The 22,426-nt window shown below is 45.1% G+C and overlaps 3 protein-coding genes across 4 annotated transcripts; 2 read left to right on the top strand and 1 right to left on the bottom strand.

Annotated features, from left to right (window-relative positions):
* Window positions 1-154: 154 nt before the first annotated feature.
* Window positions 155-8,477, top strand: p3h3 (prolyl 3-hydroxylase 3). The gene is made up of 16 exons (XM_056602076.1): window positions 155-719; window positions 1,013-1,197; window positions 1,468-1,626; window positions 2,032-2,224; window positions 2,598-2,729; window positions 2,815-2,963; window positions 3,279-3,368; window positions 3,481-3,533; window positions 3,630-3,709; window positions 4,031-4,158; window positions 4,270-4,365; window positions 4,864-5,014; window positions 5,366-5,483; window positions 6,873-6,948; window positions 7,200-7,340; window positions 7,740-8,477. The coding sequence occupies exons 1-16, from the start codon at window positions 425-427 to the stop codon at window positions 7,905-7,907; spliced, it is 2,214 nt and encodes a 737-aa protein (XP_056458051.1). The 5' UTR covers window positions 155-424; the 3' UTR covers window positions 7,908-8,477.
* A 4,841-nt stretch (window positions 8,478-13,318) lies between these two features.
* gnb3a (guanine nucleotide binding protein (G protein), beta polypeptide 3a) lies at window positions 13,319-18,288 on the top strand. Its single transcript, XM_056602413.1, has 9 exons — window positions 13,319-13,393; window positions 14,610-14,738; window positions 14,882-15,027; window positions 15,418-15,481; window positions 15,641-15,803; window positions 15,972-16,038; window positions 16,161-16,362; window positions 17,264-17,480; window positions 17,908-18,288. Exons 2-9 carry the CDS (start codon window positions 14,682-14,684, stop codon window positions 18,012-18,014), a joined length of 1,023 nt encoding a protein of 340 aa, XP_056458388.1. The 5' UTR covers window positions 13,319-13,393; window positions 14,610-14,681; the 3' UTR covers window positions 18,015-18,288.
* A 1,188-nt stretch (window positions 18,289-19,476) lies between these two features.
* Window positions 19,477-22,242, bottom strand: cdca3 (cell division cycle associated 3). Of its 2 annotated transcripts, none has more exons than XM_056602116.1 (6): window positions 22,134-22,242; window positions 21,690-21,855; window positions 21,442-21,562; window positions 20,393-21,349; window positions 19,929-20,002; window positions 19,477-19,753 (listed from the first exon to the last, which is right to left on the bottom strand). In XM_056602116.1, exons 2-6 carry the CDS (start codon window positions 21,831-21,833, stop codon window positions 19,661-19,663), a joined length of 1,389 nt encoding a protein of 462 aa, XP_056458091.1. In that variant the 5' UTR covers window positions 21,834-21,855; window positions 22,134-22,242; the 3' UTR covers window positions 19,477-19,660. The 2 variants fall into 2 exon arrangements, with proteins under 2 accessions (XP_056458091.1, XP_056458092.1); XM_056602117.1 differs by having other exon boundaries at window positions 21,451-21,562.
* Between the last annotated feature and the right edge of the window lie 184 nt (window positions 22,243-22,426).

The raw sequence follows: 22,426 nt of genomic DNA, 5'->3' as shown, positions 1-22,426 counted from the left end.
TCGACCATCATGATATTGAACGCGCTCTGCACATACCCTTAACCAATATGCTTCACGTCTAAATCGAACGTCTATAACAATAAAGAAGCACCGTATCTGGTCAATTCATGTTTTTTTTGCGGTTTTATTATAAGTAGGCCTACCTCTAAAGCAAATTCCCGTGTGTCATTTTTGGTGTTACAGTTGCTGATTTACGGTAAAAAATCTATAAACAGCCAGGAGTACGGTCTATTCCTACGCATTATTATTAATTCCGAATTCATGAAATTGAATTGGAGAGAAGGAATTCTTGGGCAGACAGTCATTATGGAGGTAATGTCCTTAGCCTTATGCAGTTTTCCAACGGTAGTAAACTTTGTGTAAGCCCGAGATTTCTGGAGTCCCTCCTTTATTACTCGACTCTCTTCCACATTTTCTTGGGACCATGGCGCTGGACGCAAACCATTTCGCTGTATACGTGGCGATGCAAAGCATTATATTGTCATTCTCTACCCTAATCTTGACCGCATCTGGCAGTAGTTTTACATCTTCCATGGGACCGCTACTGCCGTATGATTTGTTATATTACTCGGGAGTGCGTGCGTATTTTCAAGAAGATTGGGAAAAGGCTGCAGAGTTGCTCGAGAAGTCCATCGCTAACAAGGAGTCGATGCGACGTCTTCGCAGGAAATGTCATGAGGACTGTTTCGATGCTGGGACAGATATGCTTGCTAAATTGGGTATAACATATTTATTATTAATAGCAACCGTACACGTTTGTGTGTGCGTTTCTGTGTGTGTGTGTGTGTGTGTGTGTGTGTGTGTGTGTGTGTGTGTGTGTGTGTGTGTGTGTGTGTGTGTGTGTGTGTGTGTGTGTGTGTGTGTGTGCGTGTGTGCGTGTGTGTGTGTGTGTGTGTGCGTGCGTGATCAAGAATCTCGAGAATTCCCTCACTTCAATATCTTTATTATTGATGCACAGCTAAAACACTGTATATCATTCTATTCATCCAACCTAACCTCTATGATTTGCAAGACTCAGAAGGTGGCAGTTTGTGGGACCTCCAGGCTCTGGAATGGGTGCAACAGAGAGCAGAGTGCTTGAGGTTTTGCGTGGGACGGTCGGTGAGCCCTGCTGGATTGCTCCCTGTCTCCATTGACATAGACTACGAGTTCAGCACGCGCAACCCCTACAACTTCTTGCAAGTCATCTATTACAAAGTGAGCCAATCTTCAGGTTATATACACCATTGTCTTACTCATACACACATTTATACTATTGCCTATTCAAAGTGAGTGAGTTGGATTTTATAACTAAATAACATACCAGAAAACAACAACACTCTACAATGATTTAAACTACTGAAGCTTAGGTTTTGGAAATGGGCTGTATTGCTTGTGAGTGGGTGAATGATCTTAAGTAATTCATATCTCAATCTCGTCACCCGAGCACTAAGTTAAATCTGTCATTTCAAACGGTCTCCTCTGCAGTTAGAGAAGCTGCAGAAGGCAGCCAGCGCGGCACACACATTCTTCGTGGCCAACCCGAGCCATTTGGAGATGAGGAACAACATTGAGAAGTATAGGAGGATGAAGGGAGTGACCGAGGCCGCCTTCCAGGACCGGGAACAGCACAAGGAGATGCATTGGGTGAGAGAAAAGTCGCCTAATCAGAGTATACTTACATTTCCCAGACATGACTCAGTAATCCATGGCCTAAAGGGCGACATTGCTCCAAGTTTGCAAACGGAAGTTTCCTTCAGTTATCCTGGCATATAAACCGAATCAACTGGGTTCTACAAATTCACTAATTTATCATATTCTGGGACTAACACCCAAGAGCCAAGTTCAATTACTTGCAAATTCCGATTAAGGGTCCTTAGAAACACGCGTACAATGTGTTTGACTCTCACTAGTATAAATGGAAGGCTTCCTCTTATGAGCCTGTTTAAAATCTTTGCTTTCCAAATTTCTTTCTTCCTTAAGCTTTTTTTTCAAGACTTTCCACATTTAAATTGAAACATATTCTCTCCCTTTCAACCTGACAACCTGAAGGCTCTGTATGATTCAGCGCTGCTCTCCGAGGCCTCTTCTGATTGGCCGCTGGCAGCCAGGAAGTGGCGGGAAAGTGTCAACGAAACCCTGAGGCAGACAGAGGACTGCAGGGTCCATTGTCAGATGTCCCCTCAGAGCCTGCCGGAGGACAGAGGAGTAGACGGAGTAGACGGGGTGTTCGAGAAGGCCGCAGGTAAAACTAAAACAACAACAACAACAACAACAACAATATAATGTTTTCCTCCACTGGTTCAGGATGATGAAATATCACATTGTTTTGGTTGAAAAGGTGTCTGATTCTAGAAAAGCATTAGTAGATGTATAATTACAGCATGGCCATAAGAGTTGCTAGTAAGACTTAATCTGATGTCATTGCCATAGATTAAGACATCAATGAAATCTATATAGAGTCACAAACTTGTAAGTTATAATGTGTGGAGGGAATTTACAATGTCAGCTGTCAAATTAGAAACCAGGGCATTTTCACTAAAAACAATCAAATCAATATATTTTCTGACACAATAGTACTGAAGAAATGCTGTTGTTCTGCCCTCTGTGTGTCCTAGTTCTCTCTCTGTCGCTGCTCTCCTGTCAGCAGTCGTGCGTGACGCAGGTGGCCACACGACCAGGGAGAATTTCTGCTCAGGAAGACTTCCTGCCCACACAACTAGAGCATCAGCACATCGCACAATTCAAAGGTCAGGGTTCAGCGTTTTTTATTCACGATTGAATAAGAAGTTATGTTCCAAAACAATATGATTAATTTTGATTATTTACCCGCAGCTGATGATCTTGCTGGCGCCATACAGACTCTTCGTTCTCTTCTCCTCTTCTACCCCTCTGACACCGATTCCCTGGGTAACCTGCAGTTCTACTATGAAACACTTGGGGAAGACAAAGAGTCACAAGACAAGGACAAACAGCCTGCCCAGGTAACTTGTTTACGTGTTAAAGCAGCTGTAATGTTGTGGATCTTAATTCTTCTAAATATTTACAGGCAGCTATGCCGGGGATAATATATTCCTTTTAAACTGATTTAATTCTAGTTGATGCGACCAAATTATATATAGCCTAGTCTAGTATTAAAAATTACAGCGAATATTCACTGTTCAGTTAATAATGCCTAACAGCAAGTACAGGTGTCCACCCATTCAAACAAAGAAAAAAGAAACACCATATATTGAATATCATCTCAATGTCTTTTTCTCTGTGTCTCTATATGACATCTTCATTGGCCCACTGCACAGGAGATAGCGAACTACGTGAATCGCTCATTGCAGGAGAAGAAGCTCCTCTATTTTGGAAAGGAGAACCTTGGTTCTGATTTCATAGATCCGGTAAGCACTATTTTATTAGACATGCACAAATCTGCACAAATAAGTATCAACGGTTAGGTTAGGTTAGGTTAGGTTAGGTATAGGCATAGGTTAATATTCTGCTTTCCCGTAGGATCTGTGGACGCCGGAGGACGTGATACCGGAGTCCCTGAGGGAGTCCTGGCGGTGAGCTCCATTGGTCCATCCAATACGGCCACAGTAACATCATCAGTTTCCCCCCAAAAAACATCAACATGTTCTTCGTTGTTAATCACTTCACAGAGCCGAGAAAGAAAAGCTGAACAAGAAAGTTAAAGAGGAAGAAAAGGAGGAAGAGATGGATGACAGTGGATTTTATGCAGGTAACACACATTGTCATTACACTCTTTTTCATTAGTTCAATTCAAAAACTCGATTTAGCTCTTGTGTGCAGTGAAATGCTGGTCTGGAAGGGTCTTCAGATTATGCTAATATAGTATCGTAAACGTATGAATAAATATGTAAAATACAGCATGTACATTACTCTTTAAATGTGTAGAATCCGTCCACTTTTTAAACAGTAGGCTATATGACTCAAGCCTTGGTGTAACTCACAGGTACGGTCAGTTTCTATTTCCTGATGTTGCAGTACAGCACCAGAACCCACAGAGTGCATTCATATTTTGCTCCGCCTGTCCCTTCAGGTGGGCCTGTACCCCAGGTTGGAGTCACGATCACGATGGACGACGTGGCCATGAACGGCACCAACCGCGTGGTACTAGATGGCGTCATGACCAGCAAGGAGTGTGACACACTGCTGCAGCTGGCCACGGTACAGCCCCTGTCGTGCCACGTGTCGATCGGATCCCCATGCCTGGATCATTTCATATGGAATCGATTGATTCATAGCATTTTTCTGTCTTGCTTTTCTGTGTTGCCGAAGGCTGCGGCGTCGGCAGGGGATGGTTACCGGGGGCGACGGTCTCCACACACACCCCATGAGAAGTTTGAGGGGCTCACGGTGCTCAAGGCTGCGAAGGTTGGTTAGAGGGAGAGGGAATGACACTGCTTTGGTGGTTTTAACACCAACATTCGACCACTGGCAGCCAAGGCCATGTTAACCCCAGGAAAACACCAATGTCAATAAATCAAACACCACTTCCCTTTAGCCCATGTTCCATGTAAACGCAATTTTTGGTGCCTCATCACTGTATATCAACAAAAAGCTACCCTACATGATGTCAAGTCCTACTTAAAAACCGCTCCATGAAGAAGGGCCCTTTCTCTGTCTCTCTCTTTCTCTGTCCCTCTCTCCCTCTGTCTCACTGTCTCTCTCTCTCTGTCTTTGAATCTGTCCCTCTGTGTATCTATATCGCTCCGATAGCTCTTAGATATTTAGATAGTGCCTTTCTGAGTACGCAGAGAAACCTAACATGTTATAAATGAGGAAATATAGGAGTAAAAACCAAACAAAATATAAATAAAAGGTAACATTAGAACATTTAAAATATGGTTTATGTCTTTGTCTCCCTCCCAGTTGGCCCAGGATGGCATGGTGAACCAGTCTGATGCCAGGCTGCTACATGAGCTGGGTGAGAGGGTGAGGACTCTGCTGGATTCCTACTTCAGGAGCCCGCCTGGACTCTTCTTCTCCTTCACACACCTGGTCTGTCGTACTGCGATCACAGGTATAGCGCCTCCTTTAGGACCCCACCGGTATTATTATGTTTATGATGATTTTAATTATGATGATGACTATCATTATATTATAATTGTATTCTTACCTTTATCAATATATTTAGAAGAGGTAGTTGTTGTAGTCGTTTTTGTTAGATAATAATTGTACTAATATCTATATATGTAGTAGTAGAAGAATACCAGTTATAGCAGTAGTAAACGTGCCATTCAATGCAGTGATAGTGGTTTTAAAATGCCTAGTAATGTAGGTTTGCAGTATTCCTGTACCCTGAAGTCAATGAAACGACATTTTGTTGATCCTTGACATCATGACTGAATGCATGAATCTGTTTGTTCCCCAGGAGGTCAGGAGGGCCGGCTGGACCTGTCTCACCCTGTGCACGTCGACAACTGTCTGCTGGAGCCGGAGACGGGGCACTGCTGGAGGGAGGCCCCGGCCTTTACTCACAGAGACCTCAGGTACACCCACTGCCTCTACACACACAGAGACCTCAGGTACACCCACTGCCTCTACACACACAGAGACCTCAGGTACACCCACTGCCTCTACACACACAGAGACCTCAGGTACATCCACTGCCTCTACACACACAGAGACCTCAGGTACACCCACTGCCTCTACACACACAGAGACCTCAGGTACACCCACTGCCTCTACACACATAGACCTCAAGTACACCCACTGCCTCTACACACACAGAGACCTCAGGTACACCCACTGCCTCTACACACACAGAGACCTCAAGTACACCCACTGCCTCTACACACGTAGACCTCAAGTACACCCACTGCCTCTACACACACAGAGACCTCAGGTACATCCACTGCCTCTACACACACAGAGACCTCAGGTACACCCACTGCCTCTACACACACAGAGACCTCAGGTACACCCACTGCCTCTAATCACAGAGACCTCAGGTACACCCACTGCCTCTAATCACAGAGACCTCAGGTACACCCACTGCCTCTACACACACAGAGACCTCAGATACACCCACTGCCTCTACACACACAGAGACCTCAGGTACACCCACTGCCTCTACACACACAGAGACCTCAGGTACACCCACTGCCTCTACACACACAGAGACCTCAAGTACACCCACTGCCTCTACACACACAGAGACCTCAGGTACACCCACTGCCTCTACACACACAGAGACCTCAGGTACACCCACTGCCTCTACACACACAGAGACCTCAGATACACCCACTGCCTCTACACACACAGAGACCTCAGGTACACCCACTGCCTCTACACACACAGAGACCTCAAGTACACCCACTGCCTCTACACACACAGAGACCTCAGGTACACCCACTGCCTCTACACACACAGAGACCTCAGGTACACCCACTGCCTCTACACACACAGAGACCTCAAGTACACCCACTGCCTCTACACACACAGAGACCTCAGGTACACCCACTGCCTCTACACACACAGAGACCTCAGGTACACCCACTGCCTCTACACACATAGACCTCAAGTACACACACTGCCTCTAATCACAGAGACCAGGTGCACCCACTGCCTCTACACACATAGACCTCAAGTACACCCACTGCCTCTAATCACAGAGACCAGGTGCACCCGCTGCCTCTACTCAGCGACACCCACACATGACCCAGCATTAAAGCCTTCATGTATGACAATTGTTTACCTGCTAGCTTCGAATATGCCCCTTCCATTTGGTGAGGCATTACACACCTAATCTTCTTATTTACAGCATTTTCAAATGAAGTTTTTCTTTCATATCGCCTGCTGTTGAACTGGCATAGCATAGCATAGCAAGGCATCGCTTGTACTGAACGTTCTGACTTTAAAGCCTGCTGCTTTCACAGTGCTGTCCTGTACCTGAATGACAACTTTGATGGCGGAGACCTCTTCTTCACAACCCGGGATGCCAAGACAGTGAAGGTCCGTTCAAGTATATATTTTGAATAACCTTTCAAATAAAATGTGTATACCTAGTATTCATATTCATTTACAGTATACTATACTGGCACTGAACATCAACCCAATACCTGAAATGTATGGTTACATCTTGCTGTTGCATTGAATGGCAAACAACACACACATTAATTCACACCATAACTAACGTTGAGGAGGATGGTAGCTGTGTGTCTCTGAGCTGATGCCTCTATCCCCTCCCCCCTGGTTGCGTGCAGGCCCGGGTGCGGCCCGGCTGTGGTCGGCTGGTGGGCTTCTCCTCCGGCCCGGTGAATCCCCACGGAGTGACGGCGGTGACCGCTGGGAGGAGATGCGCCCTGGCCCTCTGGTTCACCAAGGAGAAGCTCCATAGAGATGTGGTGAGAGAGGGAGAGAGAGGGAGAGAAAGGGAGAGAGAGGGGGAGAGAGAGAGAGAGAGAGAGAGAGAGAGATAGAGAGAGAGAGAGAGAGAGAGAGAGAGAGAGAGAGAGAGAGAGAGAGAGAATTACGCACAAACACCGAGTATTTCTGAGGAAACAATCTTTATCCTCTTCAAATGAACTGTGAAATGGCTCATTTGCATTCATATGGTGGGTGGCATGGTGACAAGGTGTAATGCAAATCACATATGGTGCAATGGTATTTACGGTAAAAGGCACATCATTTTTTTGCCTACACGCTACAGTTCTTGTCTTTTTCCACTTTGATTGTGTCTGTGTATGTAGTTCTCGTGTTGTAGTCACAGTATATTAACCCTGCCCTTCACCTGGTTCTTCCAGGAGCGGGAGGAGGCGGAGGCCCTGTGGGCCGCAGACGGACAGGGTGTGGCGAAGGCTACGGAGGAGGGGGAGGCAAAGGGAACCTCAGGCCGCAGTGGGCGGAGCCAGACACCCAAGGAGAAGAGTAGGGGGAGGGGCCGGGTGACGGGGGGCAAGGACGAGCTCTGAGAGACACACAGAATGGACTGAAGGTGCTGCTTTGAAATCCAGTGACCATCCCATAATATAACCCTGGTGCCTACCAACCGACCCTGGACCACACCGGCGGGATCATTTGCTGTATTGATTATGAGTTGTGCATATTTTTTAAAGCAGTGCGTGTGTGCTGGTGTATGTGTATGTGTGTGTCTGTGTGTGTGTGTGTGTGTGTGTGTGTGTGTGTGTGTGTGTGTGTGTGTGTGTGTGTGTGTGTGTGTGTGTGTGTGCATGTGTGTGTATACTGTGGAATATACTGTTTCCAATGCCTGATACAGGACATCTTACGGTGAGGAAAAGGCATCACACATGCTCTTAAAATATTTCAAATAAAACAAAAAACTGAAATATCAAAATGAAGCCTATGTAGCATGCAACATGACAAATTGTTAACAGAGTGAGCGAAGGATGTGAAGCCAAAGGGATTCTATACGGAAGGTAGGATCAGAAGAAGTAGAACAAGTCATCTTGGCTGCATAAATAAACATATGGAGATACATAAAGACAGGAGGCAACAGCACGGGTAGGTCTCTTTGGATCTTCATAGGTTTTTATTTCTGCTATTCATCTCATTCTCTTTTAAAATGCTCTAAGAACCGCTGAGCATCACATGATCCTATGGGAGGGCCCTGCTGTGTTCCAGGATCATCATGATCTTACATAGCAGGCTATAGCATGTGGGCTTATACGGATGGATAATACATCTGGGATATCAATGTATCTGGTAAGAAGAAGTGTTTATAGATCTAGCGTATCTGTGGTCCGAATCAGAGCAGAAGCAGACAGACGGGAATCAGACTAGCACCCCCTACTCCCGCTAGGACATCGGGAGCCCCGCCCAGAGAGCGGTGCGTACTAGGGCGAAAAGAGACGCACGGAAATAGAGAGGGAGCAGGAAAAAAAGGATAGAAATAGAGAGATTACTGCTAATCCCTTATAAATGAGTGCATTTGTTTATGAAGCTTAAAAAAATCTCCCATTTAGAATATGGAATAGTAATCCAACGAGAGATCATTTAATCATTCCCGTTCAGGGGAACAACTCTTTGTGCCCCCTTTGCCCATCTTCGCACTCCCCAGCATGATCAGCAGCACCCACCCAGCCCTCCCTCTCCTCCTCCTCCACGTCTTCCTCCTACCTCCTCCTTGTAGGGTATGGGGCATCAGGTGGGGCATATAGCGCTGCTAAGGGCCTATATTAACTCTCTCACTCCCCCTTGTGTTATAATCCTCTCCAGCTGCAGAATTGGGTCGAAGGCCTCTGTTAATGGGGCCTTGGCTTTATCCCGGGCCTGGCCTCTCGCGCTGGAGAAACCCCCCTCACCAGAGAGACCCTAAAAGGCCAAGGCGGCATCAATAGCGTTAATCTAAAGCTACGCTTACATTTGACTCACAGACACACATAATGCATCTCAGGAAATCCTCCACACCGCGCCCCCCTTTAGGCAGTCTGCGGTTTTGACAGCAACACTGGAGGGAAAACAATACAGGAGCAGGTGAATATCAGTAGCGCAACATCCGTAGTAGAGCAGAGAGCAGTAGAGCAACATCCACCGCTCGTAGGAAGCTCTGTAACGTGATCAGCGTGAGTTATGTAAGAAGTTAAATCACAGATGCACTTTGACAGCAACTGACGCAGGCTTGTCGTTTGGAAGGTGAAACCTCTGGTTCTGCTGGTGGTGAGACCGCTGCGGAGCCCACACGCTAGGCTGTTACTTTGCCAACAGAATAAGGTTGTATTTGGGGTTTGGTGGTCGGCTGTGGTGGCCTGCGGACATATTTATGAGTTTCGATGGGGATACTATCACAATGCTTTGTCTGTTACCACACGTTTCGGTGATAGCAGCAATTGTTAAATCCTCATTTTGGTCTTCATCCTACCCATTCCTCTGCTCCCTCTACTTATATTACCACCACTACTCTATTCCACATCGATGTGCGTCTCCTCCTCGCAGTGTCCATCCGCCAGCCATCCAACAGTGGATGGCCCTAAATACATGAAGCCAGTGGAGCACGAAGGCCTAATGGATTATAATCCCCCCATGTAGACCAGGGGGAGCCTACCCCCCCCAACCCTCATTCTGTCTCAGCTGATATTTGTTTTTGTCGTTCCGCAAGTCTTCCTCAGACTGTTCTTCACTCATAGAACAGTATTTCGCAGCTCAATGCATCCATCACACAAATGTGGGGGTACAACCACACAACACATGCACACACACACACACACACACACACACACACACACACACACACACACACACACACACACACACACACACACACACACACACACACACACACACACTCACACACACACACACACACACACACACACACACACACACACACACACACACACACACACACACACACACACACACACACACACACAAATATATAAAAACAGATGTGTGAATGCAGGCTAAAAAACAAAATGCCCACAAATATTTATCCTTGCACGTGATTAACGTGGATTTAGCCCTAATCCAAACGAGGTCAAGGCATAGAAACAAATACACAAAAAACTCTTGAGTGTTACACATTGTTTTGGATGTCCCAGTGCCTCCCATCTCAATCTGCCACTCCAGCTTGAGTGTGGATCTGCATTCAAATACATGTTTGTTTCTGTTTGATTGCCAATATACCTACAACTCTACAATGCCTATGTCTTCCGTGTCTCCATGTCTGTGGGTGTCTTGCACACACAAGTGTCTTTCTCTCTCTCTCTCTCTCTGGTCCCTAGACACGCGTCTGAGGGCCCTGGGCTCTGCCAGTGCCAGCGCGCTGCCCATAAACCTGCAAAAATTAGCCTGTCCTCAAGTTGACAAAACACAAAGCCTTCCTGCCAGTCATACAGTAGCAGTCACAGGCCATCAGAGCTCCATAAAAAGCAATATCCTCAGGTCTTCTATTTATGTTTTTCTCTCTTTTCTCTCTCTCTCTCTCTCTCTCTCTCTCTCTCTCTCTCTCTCTCTCTCTCTCTCTCTCTCTCTCTCTCTCCCCCTCTCTCTCTCTCTCTCTCTCTCTCTCTCTCTCTCTCTCTCTCTCTCTCTCTCTATGTGGAGGGACCACCCCTCCCTGCCATTATTTCCATCCCCCATTTTTTTTTCTCTGGTTGAAGTTATTTGAACTTATGACCAGACTCCACACCTTGTTAGGTTTATTCACTTTTATTTTTCTCTCTCTCTCTCTCTCATTCTCTCTCTCTCTCTCTCTCTCTCTCTCTCTCTCTCTCTCTCTCTCTCTCTCTCTCTCTCTCTCTCTCTCTCTCTCTCTCTCTCTCTCTCTCTCTCTCTCTCTCTCTCTCTCTCTCTCTTGCCACTCTTGCATCCAGCCCTCTCTCGCTTTCTGCCCATCCCAGGGTTTTATCCCCTAATCACTGATCTCCCTTCATCCCTCCAATCCTCATCTGTTCCTCATAGGAGCAGGATAGAGAGAGAGGGGTGAGACACACACACACACACACACACACACACACTCACACACACACACACGCACACAGGAATACAGCGACCCTGTGAGTGCCATCAACAGTGAATGACCAGGATAAAGTGAAGTAACAGTGGGATCGAACCTATGCCAGGCAGCCAGGGTTCACCCACAGAAGCCTGATCATCTAGCACCGCAGCCCGACGAGGACCCCCTCTGATCGGTGAGTGAGGGGTTATACTGTGGATGTTTATGGGTTTTTGCGACCGTCTTCCTCTGTCCATGTAATTCTGTCACCCCTGTTTGGCTGACCGGTTGAACTTTACCCTCCAACCCCACCACCTGAAGGACATTTTAAATTTTCCAGATTGTATTTTTTATTTATTTTTAATTTTCAGTCTGTCATTGGATTTTTAACAAAACTGTACACTAGTGCATGTAAGAGTTGTAAGAGCTGTAAGCGGTAACAGCCATGTCATGGCATCATTGTATGTCTTCCCAGGTTTGAGCTTTCTGTTGAAATGAAATATCTTTATGTCCCTCTTTGAGGTTTGACAACATGTTTGCAAAAGTAAAAAGGTGACTTAAGTTAGTTTGACCTATCTTATGAGACCTATATCACCAGAGGACAGCCATAAGGAGCAGACTTTGAATTTACTGGATTTGATTATATTTATTTCATTATGTAACTTGTTCACCACAAAACAATGTGCATGAGATCAGCTTGAGATGTTGGGAGGATGAAGTTAAAATCCCTGCAGGAGGGCATATCTAAAGAAAATATTATTTTGTTCGTTTTTTTCATATTTTGGATTCTGATTGATAAATGTAAAAATATGTGTTACAGAAGTATCCTGCAATAAGTCACATTTTGCATAATCGTGTTGACTTAACCATAGCATATCTCATATAAATAAAGCTGACATGGGTTAGGGACATTGAAACAATACATTATTGTGTTAAAGACAAAAATAGGTCAGTTGAAGAAACTAGACTAAAGTTCATAACTTTTGGTTCATTTTATACATTTTGATATATTCAAGACATTTTATATGATCACAAATACTGCCACTAAGGAGTTGTGTGTTTTGTGTTTTAAATATATTCATTTTGGGTTGTGGTTCACAGGAGTAAATATTCCAACAAATCTCTGTTCACCAGCCAGTCTGTTCACACAGGAGAAAAAGAATGTCCCACCTCACACAATCTGCCTTTCTCAAGTCATGATCTCTCTCCCCCACCCCTCCATTCTCATCCCACTATCCCCCTTCCCTCCCTTTCTCCGTCCCTCCCTCTGTCCGTCCCTTACGCAGATGCAAAGAGCAGTCAATAATCGGATGAGAGCAGATTTGATTCAAAAGGCTTCCCTTTAAAATCTCAGCCGCTAGGATTTAAAACTCACTCTACTGCTGCTGCTGACTGGCCTCTTACTGCCCCTCCATCGTCCTCCCTCCCTCCTCCCTCCTCCCTCCCTCCCTGTCTGTCAGTCTGACTGTCTGTCTGCGTTAATGCACTCCACTATCCCATCCCTAGCACACTCATTTAATCACACAGAACAATGGCAGCACAGAATGGCAAAAAGGGCACAGCTAAAACACTCAAGCCTTCACAATAAACACCATTACTGCATCCTAAATCTTCTGGAATAAACCATAGCGTCCCCTGGATATCACCGTCATCCACTGGAAGACAATCATTTGCTAGTTAAATTTTGATGGGGACTCTTTCTTCAAGTCCCATGTAATCACAAAAAAAACACTTGACCAGTTAGAGTTTGTTTGAACAAAAAGATTGGCCTGGGTAAGCCAGATTTCATCAAACTATTGTTAACTCCTGCGGTAGCTTTTGGTATCAGTCAATCCCGAAAAATATGTCTCTTCCACAGAGTCCCTCCCTCCTTCTCTCTTCAAACAAATAATAGGCAAATGAAGCGGGTCAGGAGTTTTGACACACATTCAAACACACAGATAGAGAGAAAGAGATTGCTTGAGGGACCTTTACGGGGAACGTTACGCCCTATCAATTTGCAAGGTAAGATAAATTAATTGGGAAATTCGAATTGACGCTAAGGAATAAACAAAAACTGTATTTAGTTTTCCCCCTGGTTTTGAAGGTAGACCTGGTGTGTGGTGGTATCCAGGATGTTGTGTGAGGGTGTAGGCTAAATAATTGGGACCTTCATTTTAAAAGAATCTTCCTTGAATCAATCACAAAAACGTATTTAGTAATTTTACATCTATCTATTTTACATCTATTCAAGATTATCATGATTTAGAAATTATGCAAATGTATTGCGCACCTCACTCATTTATTTGCCTGGATTATATTTCCCACAGTGTATTAGCTTCAGTTTGTCCATTAGGTGATTACTTCACAGCTAAAAATTATTACTTTAATCGTACCATTACCACATTCAACCGCCATCAACCGTCACAGCTTAATAGAAGATACAATTCACAGATATTACATTAAAAAAAAGCAGATACAAACCATCTAAATATACTGTGTACTGTACCTGTGTTTGAGTTTGTTGAAGGGTGTGTGACACAGTAAAACGTGTTAGTGTAAATATCTTGTTGAGGATTTTGATTCAGGACATACTGGTTTGGGCATGCTTGCTGTCTGGGTGTGGATATGTGCTCTAGAGTCACGTTGTCTAAAGATAGAGGATTCGGATTGTTATGCCTAAATATTATAATTATTCATCAACGCTGAAACTTAGAATGTGTGCTTGTGTGCACACGCTCACATGCACTCCTGTCTTTGTTTGTGTGTGTTTATGTGTGTGTGTGTGTGTGTGTGTGTGTGTGTGTGTGTGTGTGTGTGTGTGTGTGTGTGTGTGTGTGTGTGTGTGTGTGTGTGTGTGTGCGCGTGTGTGTGCGTGTGTGTGTGTGTGTGTGTGTGTGTCTATAAGCTTTTGTGTGTGCGTGTGTGTGTATAAGTGTCGGTGTGTGCGTGTGTTATTATTCACACACGCACCATGACCTATGGGTATCTTTGTCTTTGTGTGTGGATGTTTGCAAAGTAGTTTAAGGTGAGTTTGAATTGCAAAGCAGCCGTGGCTTAGAAAAACAGAGCCAGTAGCCCAGGTCCAAACTCTTTCAGGAATATGCAGGTGGGACAGTGATGCTGGAGGGAGGACCTTTATCAGTCAGCAGTGGATTGCTTCACATCACACAGTTCCAGAATTTAACAAACATATTGTTATTCTCCCCTTTCCTGTCTTCTTCCTCTCTTTGTCCTTCAGCTCCAGCGTTTTGCATAAGCCCGTCGCCTGTCTCTCCGTCTGCTTCGGGGACAGTTCCTGAGAGCCAGCACCATGGGTGAACTAGAGGAAATGAGAAAAGAGGCAGAAAACATAAAAGATCAGATCACTGTAGGTGTATATATGTTTACCCATTCATATTCCTTATTTTCATGAAAACAAAACAAAAAAGTATCATTGTTTCTAGATGTGTTTCTAAACGCTAATACTGATGAATGAGTGTTGACCTGTGTGTTTGTGCTTGGCGCCCCCAGGAGGTCCGTAAGGGCTTTCAGGACACCTCCCTGCAGGAGGCCACAGCGTCGGTCACCGTGGTGAGCCGGGTCCAGCTGAAGACCAGGAAGACCCTCAGGGGTCACCTGGCCAAGATCTACGCCATGCACTGGGGCACAGAGTCCAAGTAAACACTGTTTGTAGATATATAGGAGTAGCTTTTATATGCTGTATATATAGAAACAAATAGCCAACACTGAACTACTGGATTATGTTATGAAGGTCCCCTGTTTAGCTACTGCTGCTATGTAGAAAATGAAAGATGAAACCACAAAGAGGGTGATTATATTTAAATACAGCCAGCCAGTGTAACCAGGACTTAGTTTGAATTGGTGCATTGGATTGACACTACTTTTCATTGGATACTTGAATCTGATTAAATAGCCAGGATGTCTCGTATACATTGCTCCAATGTCTAACTCAATGTATGTTTCAACTCGGTATGTTTGTACTTTTTATTTTTTTATTCAACCATTATTTATTTTATTTTTTTCATTCTTTGTTTTTTCTTGACCAGGCTGTGTGTGAGTGCTTCCCAAGATGGTAAACTCATCGTGTGGGACACCATTACTACCAACAAGGTAAACAGGCCTAGTTTCTACTGAAGGCTTAGGTTACCTAACTCCCTATGCAACACCAACAAACCCTACCCTTCAAGTTTTGCATTTAGAGTGTGTGTGAGACTCTGACTGAGAGATCATTAGGGAGGACTTAAGGTGTGATCCACTGTGACTCTTCAGGTGAGCGCCATCCCTCTGAAGTCCTCATGGGTCATGACCTGTGCCTATGCCCCCTCTGGGAACATGGTGGCCTGTGGCGGTCTGGACAACATGTGCTCCATCTACAACCTCAAGGGCAAGGACGGCAACGTCAAGGTCATGCGCGAGCTGGCTGCCCACACCGGTACGAGCTCCCATCCCGAGGAGTTGTTTCAACACTACTGTTGTTGTTGTTGTTGTTGTTGTTGTGTTTTTTTGATCAAGGACTCATGGTGACGTACACATGCAAAGCACCACAGCAAATCTAAAGTTGGGTCCATTCTAACCATGAAGCTCCTCTGTGGGTCTCCAGGTTACCTCTCCTGCTGCCGTTTCATCAGTGACAGCGAGATCATCACCAGCTCAGGGGACTGCACTTGGTAAGCGATGGACGCGACTGCTGCCAGACTGTAGATCTGATCTAGGTGTTACTTCCGGAGCAGCTTGACCCGTCCATGATCTCCACTTACATCCCCCCTTCCCCCCCCCCCCGATGGTCTAGCGTGCTGTGGGACATCGAGACCGGCACACAGAAGACGGTGTTTGCTGGTCACCTGGGGGATGCCATGTCTCTTGCCGTGTCCCCGGACTTCAACCAGTTCATCTCCGGGGCGTGCGACTACACCGCCAAGCTGTGGGACATCCGAGAGGGTGTGTGCAGACAGACCTTCTCAGGCCACGAGAGCGACATCAACTCCATCGGGGTGAGGATGTAGTTCACTATGGAGCCATTTAGCACATGCTTTCATCCAAAGGGACTTCATGCATGTTGAGGGAATTACTAAGAAAATTGTCACACATTATGACCAGGATATTGTAGAAATAAGGTTATTTTCAATTGGCACAATATTTCACACACATTAGACTGTCAAAAAGTAATCACATGGGTAAAGATACAGACAAATCAGAGTCAATTGTATTATAGGCTAAATATTCATTGAAAGGATCTGAAATAAGCATTAGCCTACATGCAATATTAATTGATTTTAAGCCAAATCATAAATAGTACTTATATTTATGATATATATTAGTAGCCTGTCAGGATTATGAATCCCATAGCATTTCACATTGGCACACCCAGTCTTGCCTCAAGGCACACAAGGGTTCCCCGATGCAGTGGTTCCCAACCAGTGTGCCGGTTCTCACCTAATGGTGAGCTGGAAACTAGATTGTGAACAGTGGACTTAATGCATGGACCCAGGTCCCGTTGGGGACGTGTCCCCTCCAACTTCTGAAAAACATGAAGTTGTACCCCCCAATATAAATTATATACACACACGATTTGCCTGTTATACCTTCATGTCTATTTTCTGAGTAGAATGGTGCTGTATTTGTGGATATGCTTCTCTGTAAAGAATACATGGTATTATATATATATATTATAAATATGGATAGGGATGTCCTTAAATTGATTCATTCATATTTATCTTGAGCTAGTTTTAATGGCTGTGTGTCTGTTACAGCAGATCACTTGATACATCTTTGGGATATTATTGATGTCCCCTCCATAAAACGCTCTTGAAGAAACTCCATGTCTGTAGTCTCCCCCCTAGGGTGTAACAAGATGTGCCCCCTAGACTAAATGCTCCGACCTGTCCCTTGTAGTTCTTCCCCAACGGAAACGCTGTGATCACGGGGTCTGACGACGGCACCAGTAAGATGTACGACATCCGGGCAGACCAGGAGCTCATCACCTACCAGGACTCCAGCATCATGTGCGGGGTCACCTCCCTCGCCCCGTCCCGCTCCGGGCGCCTGCTGCTGGCCGGCTACGACGATTTCAACGTCAACATCTGGGACACCCTGAAGGCGGAGAGAGTGGGTGAGTGAACCATGGGGAGGCCGGAGGACGCAGAGGAGAGAAAGGGATGGAAGCATCTGTATTGCACTGGAAAAGTATGCATGTAGTAGCTAGACAATATAACAAAATATAGATGGATGGAACTTTATCCATTAACTCCTTCATTTCCCTTTGGGGATGAATAAAGTACCTAGCCATCTATATTTCGTTATACTTACTAGCTATTATGGACAACAAAATTATTTTGACAACAGTTTGATTAAAGAGTATAAAATCCTTGTGTTGATGCAATGATGTTTCCATTTGGACGCAAGATACGTTCTCTTTCACATTTGTTCAACAGGGAAACCCTTTCAAGAATGGGCTGGAATTCTATTATTGCTCAACAATTAAACACAATACATGTAAATGTTATATGTAAATAATATTTGAATCCTGTGTTTCCCAGGCGTGTTGGCCGGTCACGACAACAGAGTGAGCTGCATCGGAGTGTCCACAGATGGGATGGCGTGTTGCACGGGCTCATGGGACAACTTCCTCAAGATATGGAACTGACAACCTCGTACCCAGCAACAGAAACCCAGCGGGAGAAAATAGGGGAGTCTGACCAAAACCTGCCATGAAGTCAAAAACAGCAGACGCACACACAAGGGGGAAGAATAGGTGATCTAGGGAGGGATATGGGCTGAGGACGTAAAGATAACACATTTAACATTAGAGAAAGAAAGATGATATTTACTGTGCCAAGTCCTATCAGATGTTTGAGAAGGGTTCGAGTAGAGGGAATGAGTTAATGCTCTTAAATAACTTTGATCTCTCCCACTTTTGGTTTCTGTCAAGTTATAGGCTTGGAGGTGGGGTAGGGTGGGTGGGTAGTGCTGGGGATCTAATCAAAAGTGGTGTATACTCAAGATTTAAATTGATTACCATATGCACATTTCTTGCTGTCATTGGAAGAACCACCTATCACCAGTTGCCAAATGGAAAAAGTAGTAATTGAGTGAGATATACACATGATACATGTCCCAGTACGACTTAAGTAGGCAATGCAGGGTATAAGCATAGTCTATATCATACAATAAGTTAAAATAACTAATAATTTTTGAGCAGTTGCGTTTTTGTCTCAAACTGTTTTGAGTACGGTAGTTATTTCCTTGAGTCTGGTTCCTTATCCTATATTTTTTCTTTCCATTTTCTAAATACCCTCATAGAATGGATTAGTGAGTCTGTCTACATTTGTGTCAATGAGTTGTTTTTGTATGTGTGTGTGTTTGATAGACGATGTTTACTTGAGGGAGTGATGTTTTTTGCCCTATTCCGCCACTAGCTAGTCAGGAGAAGTGCTTTGAGTCAGCCGTCGGATTCAGAACGGATTATCCAATGAAAACGCATGCCTCGCTGAGCACTTACAAAAGAAAAATGACCTGTCTTTTTAGATTTATCAGAGGACATGGGGTGTACCAGTGTCCGTGCGTGCGTACGTGTATGATAAAGGATACAATATGCAAATGAACATCATAATCTGTATGCTTTCGTTTCCCTTTTAAAACCCTCCAGAATTTACATAACTGCATTGGTTTCCATAGAGCACCAGGTCTCACTAGGATTCGGACTGCCTTTCGTCCACACTGGATACATGCTGTGCTTGGCAATGCCATAGTACCTTTCTGAATCATTTCTAATAAATGTGGAATTCTGCATCACAGAGGAGTCTTCAATTATTTCATACAACTATAAAGCCAACCAGGGTAATTCTAGTTCTAGTTCAGTAATTCTTGTTCATAGCAACAATTTGCTAATCCAACCCAAGTCCAGGATTAGATCAAATAGTTTAGTTTCCACTAGCTCATTAAACACAATCATCTAAGCCTGAACCAGTTAAGAAAACAAACATGTGTTAGGGCCTATACCAATTAGCCATGCATACCAGTTTGTTCAGCATTTCATCTGTGTGACAGCGATAACACATGCCGTTACATTCTACGGCACATTGAGCGAGACCGTTTAAATACCGCGAGTGACTGAAAAAAAAGGCACAAAAATAAAAGCAGATACATTTATTTATTTACAAAAAGGATGCAAAACATGGACTGATAGGTAAAGCAGAGGTTGAAAAAAAAAAAAAACAATAAACTTTGACAGTGAACACTTAAAAGATTGTTTGTACAACACAAAAAGCTTTAGATGGGTGTTCCTCGTCATCATCGGTTCTCCTGATCCAGAGCTACGGTCAGGGCCCGTCGCTCCACCTGACCAGCCCTCTGTCTTTCCGGCGTGGACGCCTTCAGCCTCATCTGAAATGAGTAACCAAAACGAAAGATGGGTTAACAAAGACCAGCTGGAATTAAACCACTGAATCTTGGTAAGACTGGCAATCGTCAATTCACAGATTGATCACTTTACTTATTGCAGAAAGTGTCAATTAGAGGAAACCATGGTCATTTGTCAAGAACTGCGTTGATGATTCACCTGAGACTGCTTGTCCCGGGGAGAGTTGTTCTTAAGCATCTGCAATGGAGAGCGGCCCTCAGAGAGTCCATTGGCTGAAATTAAGATGGGGGGAATGAAACATAAGGAGTTACATTGTGCACAGTTTAGCCTCATTCCTTTCCCACAACCGAGTTAATGCCAGAGGTATGGGTAATGATTAATATTTTTCCAGGCCGAGTCAGTCAACGGTCTAGAATTTGGGGAGGAGACACAAGCCCCTCCCACATGGTTTGAAAACGTTAAAGACATTTGTAGCCCTGAGCAAGAACTAATCTCTTAAGATCTGAAACAAAATGCATCACATTTAGACAAGTCTGTAAGTCACATCAGGGAAAACCGAGATGCAATCCTTAATTTGTCATGGTTTTCATGCACTGTTTTTTTTTTTATATATAAAAAATAAACATTAAAAAAGGGAAAGAAGAAGACTTTTATACACAGACCTTTCTGCTTAGTTTTGGTGGACTTTCCCTTGTTCTCGTTGTTGACGTTATTGACTGTCACGCGGACCGCCAGGGGCGAGGAGCCCCCCTTTGACGCCCTCACTCCCCTGGCTCTGAGGCCCGCGGTGCCGAAGCCCTTCCCCAACCACTGGGGCTTGAACACCACCTGACTGGGGCTCCTGGGGTCAAAGGTGGGGCACTGGATCCCGGTGCAGGGCCGCGGCTGATCACGGCTCGGGGCCGGGCACGACGCCACTGGTAGTGAGAGGGTAGCGGTGGCACACTGTGGTGCATCCGTCGACGGTTGCTCTCCTGCAGGCGCCTGCGCCGCCTCTTCGGGACGCTCTGGGGACGTCGGTACGACAGGGGAGTCGTCCACAGCTGCCACGTCAAGGCTGGAAACCTGGGCGGGGCAGGGCGGGGCTTCAGCGTCGATGGTAACGGCAGGGACCACGGAGGAGTGGATGTGCTCCTCTGTGGTGGCGGCCTTGGCTAGAGGCGAGGTTGGGCCGACGTGGACCTCGACCTCTGTGAAGATCTGAGCCGGCGAGGCTCCCTCGTGGCACGTGATCAGACTCATGCTCAGCCTCTTGTGAAGGGGAGACTCCTTGGCCTCCTCCGCCTCCTCCACACTCAGGTCCTCCGTGTTCATGTGGGCCTCCTCCTCTGCCTTCTCCAGGATGACAAAGGGACTGGAGGAACCCACACAGTCGACAGGCAGCACTGGGGTGGTGAGGAGAGTGGCATGCTCGGCCATGGCGGTCAAGGTTTTTGAGGGCTGGCGAGAGAGGAGAGGTTCACCGGAGCTCTGTTCGTTACCCACAACACCCTCTCCTTCCATAACCTCCTCCTCTTCCATGTTGAGGCAGGGAGGAAGGAAATTCCCCTGTGGGACTTGGTCTGAGACCTCACTGTGGAAAAGCCTGCCCAGGCGACAAGCAAAGGAGTCGACGGTTTCTGCAGAGAATAAATGTTTGAATGAGGTTTCCCATGATATTTACAAATGTTTAAATAGTGAACTCAAGGCATGTGCTTAAATTTGTAGTTACCTCTCATACCATTTCTAGCAGGAGTGCGGACAACGCCAATAGTAGGTGACCTGGGGTCGAACGACTGCTGTGGACACTCATTGTTTTCCTCCACAGATGTTTTGGAAAAAGGCCCAGTCACCTAAAAGTAGTAAAAACTTGGTGACCAATTCACAAAAAACATTCTCATTGCATTTACGTTGTCAACACTTAGACTCATCCAGTCAGAAAGCAGGCAGTTATGAATCAAACTATCGGGCAATCGTTACCTGGATAGGTGTGCGGTCGATACGTGTGGACGGAGACCGAGGATCCATGACCTCGCTGTGTCTGAGCGTTTGGATACATCTGTGAGCTTCTGGTTCGGGTTTTGGCGTTGAAGCGACTGACAATTTACTTTCGCTGGATCCCATTATGCCGAGTTGAAGATTATTGCTGTAATGGGCAAGTTACAAATGTAAACTTAGTTTTACTTGCAAGTTATGCTGAAATAACGTTACCGTGTCTTTAACGAAAACATGTTTTAATGATCACTGGCAGCAATACCTTTTGCATGCTAGCCAAGTAGTTTGCTTTGTATTCGTTATCGAAAGTAACTAAACGTTGTTTAACCTTAACGTTAATTGCGTATTATTAACCAACAATGTTTCAGCAAAGAAGCATAACTAAAAGGAAAACTTTCCAAATAAATGATACCAGACTGTTTAGCTTACCTTAGCAGAGATACGTAGTCCTATGAGCAGATGAAATACAAACTGAGTACACACTTCCCCTGTGATGTGCTTTAAAACTTTAAATCGAGGTAAGCGTGCTTGCTATTTTTCAAACCAACCAGTCAGCTTCCCAGGAAACCATCTCCTCACACGGATTGGCCAACAGCCCCAACTCCGCGAAGATGTGGGCGGGGCGTCCAAATGATAACATATTTGAAATCAACTGCCACAATGACCCTGAAAGAAGGCAGGCATAGCACAGCAATCGGGCAATAGTCAACAAATATTAACAT

This window comes from Gadus chalcogrammus, chromosome 11, assembly GCF_026213295.1.
Source record: "Gadus chalcogrammus isolate NIFS_2021 chromosome 11, NIFS_Gcha_1.0, whole genome shotgun sequence".
NCBI lineage: Eukaryota > Metazoa > Chordata > Actinopteri > Gadiformes > Gadidae > Gadus > Gadus chalcogrammus.
The sequence above is the reverse complement of the archived record's forward strand: the minus strand, read 5'-3'. Positions and strand labels throughout refer to the sequence as shown.

What these genes read in the sequence shown, in the direction of transcription:
- cdca3 (XM_056602116.1), bottom strand. Translation starts at nt 21,833, where the DNA reads ATGGGATCCAGCGAAAGTAAATTGTCAGTCGCTTCAACGCCAAAACCC. An exon ending in TGCTAGAAATGGTATGAGAG is followed by an intron (nt 21,350 to 21,441) that starts GTAACTACAAAT and finishes TATTCTCTGCAG; the next exon opens with AAACCGTCGACTCCTTTGCT. An exon ending in CCCGGGACAAGCAGTCTCAG is followed by an intron (nt 19,754 to 19,928) that starts GTGAATCATCAA and finishes TACTCATTTCAG; the next exon opens with ATGAGGCTGAAGGCGTCCAC.
- p3h3 (XM_056602076.1), top strand. Translation starts at nt 425, where the DNA reads ATGGCGCTGGACGCAAACCATTTCGCTGTATACGTGGCGATGCAAAGC. An exon ending in GCACATCGCACAATTCAAAG is followed by an intron (nt 2,730 to 2,814) that starts GTCAGGGTTCAG and finishes ATTTACCCGCAG; the next exon opens with CTGATGATCTTGCTGGCGCC. An exon ending in AGAAGCTCCATAGAGATGTG is followed by an intron (nt 7,341 to 7,739) that starts GTGAGAGAGGGA and finishes TGGTTCTTCCAG; the next exon opens with GAGCGGGAGGAGGCGGAGGC.
- gnb3a (XM_056602413.1), top strand. Translation starts at nt 14,682, where the DNA reads ATGGGTGAACTAGAGGAAATGAGAAAAGAGGCAGAAAACATAAAAGAT. An exon ending in ACACCATTACTACCAACAAG is followed by an intron (nt 15,482 to 15,640) that starts GTAAACAGGCCT and finishes GTGACTCTTCAG; the next exon opens with GTGAGCGCCATCCCTCTGAA. An exon ending in GCGACATCAACTCCATCGGG is followed by an intron (nt 16,363 to 17,263) that starts GTGAGGATGTAG and finishes TGTCCCTTGTAG; the next exon opens with TTCTTCCCCAACGGAAACGC.